Raw genomic sequence first — 9,105 nt, forward strand, 5'->3', positions numbered from 1 at the left:
AGTTCTAGTTCAGTTCTAGTTCAGTTCTAGTTCAGTTCTAGTTCAGTTCTAGTTCAGTTCTAGTTCAGTTCTAGTTCAGTTCAGTTCTAGTTCAGTTCTAGTTCTTTTCTAGTATACAAATTTCTCAGTGTTTATTTAAATTCAAAAAATATTAGAATTTATTGAAAATTAAATCTATGATTAAGAAGTGCGTCAAAAATCTGGAAAGTATGTTTAAAATGGAATAAAAACAAATATTATGAGTAACTATGAAATTTAGTACTTTATGCTTAATAAGAATCTGTTTTAAAAATTGTGATTAACATTTGTAAGCTAAAAAAATTCTTATGAAACATCTTGAAAACATTTCGTAAAATAAAATTTATAATTTAACGAAAAGAAATAATTTTAAACAAAACAAATTGATAATGATTTTTGAAATAATCAAAATATTTTCTAATATTTATCTCTCTTTTACAGCATAAAGAAAAAAGTGAAAAAAGGTTCAGGCTCGAAAACATTACCCAATTGTTCTCCATCAAGACAAATCGAAAGTCCAACAATGTCGCGAAGACTGCCCCCAGATCCATCAGAGGCTATTGGTTCAGCTATTGTTAAATATAATTATCAAGCACAACAACCGGATGAGTTGTCACTAACCAAGGGTACACGTATACTTATATTGGAGAAATCCAACGATGGTTGGTGGCGAGGACAAAGTGGTAATGCCGTGGGCTGGTTTCCAAGCAATTACACAACTGAAGATTGTGATAATGATGGTGAGATACATACATATGCAATGGCTGAAAATGTATTAGATATAGTGGTGAGTTTTTTGGGAAATTTGAAAAGGAATCATGAGTTTGATTTGTTTTTTGTTTTGTTTTTTAGGTGGCTTTATATAGCTTCAATTCAAATAATGATCAAGAATTATCATTTGAAAAAGGCGATCGTTTAGAGATTGTTGATCGTCCTGCCTCCGATCCCGATTGGTATAAGGCACGAAATAATCAGGGTCAAGTCGGTTTAGTTCCACGCAATTATTTACAAGAGTTAAATGATTATTTGGCCACACCCTATCGCAATAATGGTGGGGCAGCGGGCAATGGTAATGCTGGTGGCAATGGTGGAGGAGGTGGTGGTGGTGGCAGCATTGGTGGCGGTGCAAATGCTAATGGTGACTCAATCGATCGTCGGGCCGATGGTATGCCACAAAATTCACCACCACCCATGGAAAGGCCAAATTTAGCGGGTAAATCATGGTATTATGGAGCTATAACACGCAGTCAATGTGATACGGTCTTAAATCAACACGGTCATGATGGTGATTTTCTAATACGTGACAGTGAAACTAATGTATGATTATTTTTCAGCTAAAAACAACTACCGATGTTAATGAATTTACTTTCTATTTTAGATGGGTGATTATTCAGTTTCTCTTAAGGCTCCAGGACGTAATAAACATTTCCGTGTTCATGTAGAGAACAGCATGTACTGCATAGGCCAACGTAAGTTTCATACTTTAGATCAACTAGTAGATCATTACCAAAGAGCGCCCATCTATACAAATAAACAGGGTGAAAAATTATATTTAGTACGACCGTTACCAAAAGCCAATGGTACGTAAATTATTTAATTCAAACATTTGAAAACAAAGAACAAAAACCTCAATTACCCCTTTTATATGAACAACAACAACAACATCAAAGGTTTAATGTTGTAAAAGGAAATAAAAACTTGAAAAGAAAGAACTGTTTTTCTTTTTTTTTTTTTCAAAAACTAAACCTTAAAATGAAGAAAGATATACATATTCAATACTTAACACGGAGATACCATTTACCAATTACGCTAAATATGTTGTCACAATATCACCTTTAAACAAGAAAACAAAACAAAAAAGTAAATAATAAAAAAAATTGTAGTTTTTCAAAACCATACAACAAAACAATTTCATATTTATATATATACAAATACATACTTTAAAAAAAATACAAAACAATTTATGAATGAAAAGAAAAATACTTACACAAGGCGTAAAATATATTTAAACGAAAACATAATTGTCAAATTACATTTTACATTTATAGCTACATATACATACATATGTACAAGTATAGAGAACACAGGTCGTTTAAGTTTGAAACAAAAAGTCAAAATCCAGAGTTAAAACATTTCTTAAAGATTGAGAAATTTTTCCCGTCACATTTTGTATTTCCCAATTTTCCTAAAGAAAATGTTCTAGAAGATTTTCTGGGATTGTTCGGATTTGCTTAAAAATTGCATATAATTGTTATGTCTGAAGTATTTTATCGAGTTTTGTTAAAAATTTGAATTCCCATTTTATTTATAAAAATCCCCATTTTGGGAATTTAGTTAAATTTGCTATAAATTGATGAAAATTTTAAGAAATATATTCGTTTTAGAGTAATTTCTGAAAAATTTAGCAAAAAATTTTAAATTTCCTATTTTTCTGGGGAAAATTTTCATTAGGGAAGTTTCTGGGATTGTCCGAAATTGCTTAAAAATTGCATATAATTGTTATTTCTGAAGTATTTTATTGATTTTTGTTAAAAATTTAAATTCCCAATTTATTAATGAATATCCCCAAATTGGGAATTTAGTTAATTTTATTAGAAATCTATGAAAATTATTAAGGATTTATTGGTTTTTAAGTAATTTCTGAAAAATATTGCAAGATTTTTAATTTCCCATATTTCTGGGGAAAAATTTCATTAGGGGATTTTCTGGGATTGTCTAAAAATAAACAAAATTTACATAAAATTTATGCTTCTGAAGTATTTTATTGATTTTTGTTAAATATTTAAATTCCAAATTTGTTTATGAAAATCCCCACTTTAGGAATTAAGTTAAATTTTCCAGAAATTGATGAAAATTATAAAATTATTACTAATTTTAGAGTAATTTCTGAAAATTTTTGCAAAATTTTCAAATTCCCCTTTTCATAAAGAAAATTTCCATTAGGGGATTTTCTGGGATTGTCTGGAAATAAACAAAATTTACATAAAATTTATACTTCTGAAGTATTTTATTGATTTTTGTTAAAAATTAAAATTCCCAATTTATTTATGAAAATCCCCACTTTGGGAATTTAGTTAAAATTGCTAGAAATTGATGAAAATTGTAAAATTATTACTGATTTTAGAGTAATTTCTAAAAATTTTTGCAAAATTTTCAAATTCCCAATTTTCAGGGGAAAATTTTCATTAGGGGATTATCTGGGATTGTCTGAAATTGCTTAGAAATAACATATAATTTTTATATTTAAAGTCTTTTATAGATTTTTGTTAAAAATTTTAATTCCAAATTTATTTCTTAAAATCCCCACTTTAGGAATTTTGTTAATTTCATTAGAAATTCATAAAAATTGTTAAGGATGTATTAGTTTTTAAGTAATTTCTGGAAAATATTGAAATATTTTCAATTTTCCATTATTCTGGGGAAAAATTTCATTAGGGGATTTACTGGGATTGTCTGAAATTGCTTAAAAATAATATATAATTGTTATATTTGAAGTCTTTTATGGATTTTTGTTAAAAATTCTAAATTCCCAATTTATTTCTGAAAATCCCCACTTTGGAAATTTAAATAAATTTAATGTAAAACTTAAAAAAATTTAAAATTGAATTGTTTTTAAAGTAATTTATGAAAAAAATAACAAAATTTTTAAATTCCTTTTTTAAAAAGACAACATTTTTTCAAGGGGATTTTCTGGGATTGTTCGAAATTACTTATAAATTATACATTATTCTTATTTCTTAAGTATTTTATTAATTTTGGTTAAAAATTTAAATTCCTAATTTATTTTTGAAAATCCCCACTTTGGGATTTTACTTAATTTTGCTAGAAATTTATGCAAATGATAAAGCTCCGTATTCATAAAAATATTAAACGCTTATTTAAGGTTTTTTACACACATTTTTCTACAATAAACCATCAATAACTTTATTAGGCATTTATGAGTATGGGGGTTAAGTTTTAGATTAATTTCATAAAGAAAATTTTTGCAATATTTCCCTTTTCTCTGAGAAAAATTAAAGTAAATGTGTCGACTGCTGAGTACTGTATGACACTTAGTTTTTAGAAAAAATAAACTCTGGCCTCTGTTTTCAACACCTGCTGACTTGTGTAATCAATTATATTTATAAATTAATTCTTTGACGTTGTTTTTTAATTAAGATTTTCTTTAACATCTTGCAAAAAATTTGCTACAATTTAAAATTGTATATTATTTATAACAATTTGTGATTTTTAAGTTTAAATTAAAATTTACCTAAAACTCGAATAAGTTCCTTATTTGTTATGTTGTTTTTTTTACAAATATTCAACTAAATGCTAAAACAACATCAAAGAATTTATATAAACGATTTATACTTGTACAACAACAACACAAATATATTTAAATATATAGAAAAAAAACTCATAAATTAAAACCAAGAAAAACTTTTAATTTTTTGCTAATTCAGCTTAAAAGCGTGATCATTCTAAAAAAAAAAACAAACGAAATGAAATGAAAAAAAGTCATCTTTAATTTAAATACAATTTGAAAGAAAGTTAAAGAAATTTGAAAAACAACAACATCTCTAAATAACCAGAAAAACTGTCAACCATAACGTATATATATATATAAAAAAGATATAAATTTACATATTCATATAGGATATAAATTTAATAAATATACCTTTACATCCTTTCAAATCAAGAAAATGAATACCCTACTGACAAAAACCCCAACCCCCCTCCCCTCACATCATAGAAATCCCAATTTTATATATATATAATTAATAACTTATAAATTACTTATATAGTGAAAAAAAAAACTAAAAACAAAAGAAATCATTAAACAACACACTCTCTCTCTCTCATCTTTATAAATAAATTTTTTTATCATAAAAAAAGTTATAGTTTACTTTTTGCATATTATTATTCTAATTTATCTTAAGATTAGAATTTCTTATTTTGTTTTAATTAATTTATAGGCTGTTTTTTTTGTTTGTAATATTTTTTTTTATATTTTTTTATTTAAATACAAATATCTCTTACTCTCTCTCCTCTTTTTAACTTTAACTTAGTAGTATACAATTAGTAATAATTTCTTAAATAAAAATTCTATTTTAATTTAAAGCAAATAAAAACAAATTAAATATTAAACAAAACAGAAATTTTAAAAATATGTTAAGTTTTTTTTATTTTTCTTTGGAATTTATACTTTATTGTCTAGCGTTAGATTACAGGTTTGTAAAAGTTTTCAAATTTTCAAATATTATTTACAAGAAAAATATAATTTGTTTATTATACTGGTGTTTTTATTAAACAATAACAAAGGTTTTGAATAACTGATCTAATGACTTACATAAGCTTATGTTATAAAAGATTTTTAAAGTATCCACTTTTATGAAAATTTTGTATTCGTTGCACAGCTGCTGCACTTAAACATATCGTTGATTTCTCATAAAGATCAATTTTCATTTACGAGAACTTAAAGAAAACCTAATCTAACGTTTTATAATTAAATTCTATTGTATATATAGTTTTATAATTTAATAAATATTTAATACTAATATAAGGCTGCCTTTTTAATATCTCTCAGCTATAAAATACAATATGAGCCAACGTGTAGATAAAAAACGGTTTCAAGAACTACTTACAAATAAACCACTAATTTCAAAAATTTACTCAAAATAAAACTTAAAGAGATTAAAGATAGTTTAATTCAATTTCAGTTCAAGTTTAGTTCTAGTTCCAGTTCTGGTCCAGTTCTAGTTCTGTTCTAGTTCAGTTCTATTTCAGTTCTAGTTCAGTTCTAGTTCAGTTCTAGTTCAGTTCTAGTTCAGTTTTAGTTCAGTTCTAGTTCAGTTCTAGTTCAGTTCTAGTTCAGTTCTAGTTCAGTTCTAGTTCAGTTCTAGTTCAGTTCTAGTTCAGTTCTAGTTCTGTTCTAGTTCAGTTCTAGTTAAGTTCTAGTTCAGTTATAGTTCAGTTCAGTTCTAGTTCTTGTTCAGTTCTGGTTCAGTTCTAGTTCAGTTCTAGTTCAGTTCTAGTTCTAGTTCAGTTCTAGTTCAGTTCTAGTTCAGTTCTAGTTCAGTTCTAGTTCAGTTCTAGTTCAGTTCTAGTTCAGTTCTAGTTCAGTTCTAGTTCAGTTCTAGTTCAGTTCTAGTTTAGCTCTAGTTCAGTTCTTGTTCACTTCTGTTTTATACTGTTTAATAACTAAACCTCCAAGCTCATTTTTATAGCATCTTTCTTTTAGAACAATTTTTAAATATTTTTTTTTGCTAAAGTCTGCTTAATTGAACACATTTTCATGTCATTCTCATCATCAACTACTTCACAACAACTCCTACTACCACCACCAACAAACTCAAAACTAACGAAAAAACATTACATTTCTTTTTGTAAAATTTTTAACATCTAAACTACCTACAACAAGAAATTGACCCTCCAAATCAATAAAATTAAAAAGTAAAAAACAAAAAAAGTTCATATTAATATATAGGATTCCATTATATTACTAATAACAACTTAGCAGCTTTTAACAAAAAAATATAAATAAATAGAAGAAACCAGGACAATTAATTAAAAAAAAAAGAAAATCATTCTAGAAAACAAGTAGAAGGCAAAAAAAAAAACAATGAAATCTCTAGCAACCAAATTACATACAAAAAAAAAAGGATTTTAAAAAGAAAATCACACATTCATGTATTTATAAGAGAATTAAGTAAAAGGAGTTTTTTTTTCTTAAGGAAAATTTTGTTTAAAGAACTCCAAGTTGTGGTAATATTTATAGTTTATCCTGAGACAACTAAAGTGAAAATTTTAAGAAAAAGTGAAATACTTAATGAAAAATATTTAAAACGTACGGATTAAAAGCGAAAATTTAACAACTCAATAAAACAAATCATGAAAATATTAACAACCGAAAAACAAACACTTTCAGACATATTAACTAACAAAAAACAAAGTTTTATAAAAAATTTAAAGAAAAAACATTTAACACATAACACTATTATCATAAAAAATTGAAATATTTATTAAAGATTTTTTTAAAACAAAACTCATATTTGAAAGAAGAAAATTGTATTAAGATAATGTCTAATATGTGTGAGAATAATATAATTTTTTGTTTAATTGTTTTGTATAATTAATATAATTATAAATTAAAACAATGAAACAAATAAATCTGTATATGTTGCCTAAATATCTATATATGTGTGTGTATAACTGGTTAAAAAAGAAAAGAAATTTTGCTAAAATTAAAAAAAAAATACAACAAATGGCCAATTATTAAAAATTTATATGGAAATAATAAAAAAAAACTGATTTTTAAATAACTTTAATATACATTAAATATACTCAGTAGAGTAATTTCCTTTTTTATTTAAAGAAAAAGCTGCTTTGAAAACAATTTTGTTTACAATTACTTTTTTATACAAATATAAAAGAATATAAATAAATACGTACTACATATTTGAAATTTTTAGTTTTTGAATATTTTAAAATGTTTTTGTTTTTTAAAATGATTTGTAAAATAAAGTTCAGTTCTAGTTCAGTTCGCGTTCAGTTCAGCTCTAGTTCAGTTCTAGTCCAGTTCTAGTTCAGTTCTAGTTCAGTTCTAGTTCAGTTCTAGTTCAGTTCTAGTTCAGTTCCAGTTCAGTTCTAGTTCAGTTGTAGTTCAGTTCTAGTTCAGTTGTAGTTCAGTTCTAGTTCAGTTGTAGTTCAGTTCTAGTTCAGTTCTAGTTCAGTTCTGGTTCAGTTCTGGTTCAGTACTAGTTCAGTACTAGTTCAGTTCTAGTTCAGTTCTAGTTCATTTCTGGTTCAGTTCTAGTTCTAGTTCAGTTCTAGTTTAGTTCTAGTTCAGTTCTAGTTCAGTTCTAGTTCAGTTCTAGTTCTAGTTCAGTTCTAGTTCAGTTCTAGTTCAGTTCTAGTTCAGTTTTAGTTCATTTCTAGTTCAGTTCTAGTTCAGTTCTAGTTCAGTTCTAGTTCAGTTCTAGTTCAGTTCTAGTTCAGTTCCAGTTCAGTTCTAGTTCAGTTGTAGTTCAGTTCAAGTTCAGTTCTAGTTCAGTTCTGGTTCAGTACTAGTTCAGTTCTAGTTCAGTTCTAGTTTAGTTCAGTTCTAGTTCAGTTCTAGTTCAGTTCTAGTTCAGTTCTAGTTCAGTTCTAGTTCAGTTCTAGTTCAGTTCTAGTTCTAGTTCAGTTCTGGTTCAGTTCTGGTTCAGTACTAGTTCAGTTCTAGTTCAGTTCTAGTTCAGTTCTAGTTCAGTTCTAGTTCTAGTTCAGTTCTAGTTCTGTTCTAGTTCAGTTCCAGTTTAGTTCTAGTTCAGATCTAGTTCTGTTTTAGTTCTGTTTTAGTTCAGTTCTAGTTCTGTTGTGGTTCTGTTCTAGTTCAGTTCTAGTTCAGTTCTTGTTCTAGTTCAGTTCTAGTTCAGTTCTAGTTCAGTTCTAGTTCAGTTCTAGTTCAGTTCTAGTTCAGTTCTAGTTCAGTTCTAGTTCAGTTCTAGTTCAGTTCTAGTTCAGTTCTAGTTCAGTTCTAGTTCAGTTCTAGTTCAGTTCTAGTTCAGTTCTAGTTCAGTTCTAGTTCAGTTCTAGTTCAGTTCTAGTTCAGTTCTAGTTCAGTTCTAGTTCAGTTCTAGTTCAGTTCTAGTTCAGTTCTAGTTCAGTTCTAGTTCAGTTCTGGTTCAGTTCATGTTCAGTTCTAGCTCAGTTCAAGTTTAGTTCTAGTTCAGTTCTAGTTCAGTTCTAGTTCAGTTCTAGTTCAGTTCTAGTTCAGTTCTAGTTCTGTTCTAGTTCTGTTCTAATTCTGTTCTAGTTTTGTTCTAGTTCTGTTGTAGTTCTGTTCTTGTTTTGTTCTAATTCTGTTGTAGTTCTGTTCTAGTTCTGTTCTCGTTCTGTTCTAGTTCTGTTTCAGGTCTGTTCTAGTTCTTTTCTAGTTTTGTTCTAGTTCAGTTCTTGTTCTGTTTTAGTTCTGTTCTAGTTCTATTCTAGTTCAGTTCTCGTTCAGATCATGTTCAGGTCTAGTTCAGTTCTAGTTCAGTTCAAGTGCAGTACTACTACAGTTCTAGTTCCGTTCTAGATCATTTTATATTCTAGTTCGACGCTATGACAACGATTGTGAAT

The 9,105-nt window shown here is 27.1% G+C and overlaps 1 protein-coding gene across 1 annotated transcript in view; it reads left to right on the plus strand.

The window, feature by feature from the left end:
• Positions 1–4,747, plus strand: part of LOC111685382 (cytoplasmic protein NCK2) — an 18,225-nt gene extending 13,478 nt beyond the window's left edge. Inside the window, 3 exon segments of the mRNA XM_046951725.1 lie at positions 374–805; positions 871–1,335; positions 1,397–4,747. Coding sequence (XP_046807681.1) covers positions 374–805; positions 871–1,335; positions 1,397–1,606 — 1,107 coding nt within the window. The 3' untranslated portion in view covers positions 1,607–4,747.
• Positions 4,748–9,105: the final 4,358 nt, after the last annotated feature.

Source organism: Lucilia cuprina, chromosome 2 (genome assembly GCF_022045245.1).
Source record: "Lucilia cuprina isolate Lc7/37 chromosome 2, ASM2204524v1, whole genome shotgun sequence".
Classification (NCBI taxonomy): domain Eukaryota; kingdom Metazoa; phylum Arthropoda; class Insecta; order Diptera; family Calliphoridae; genus Lucilia; species Lucilia cuprina.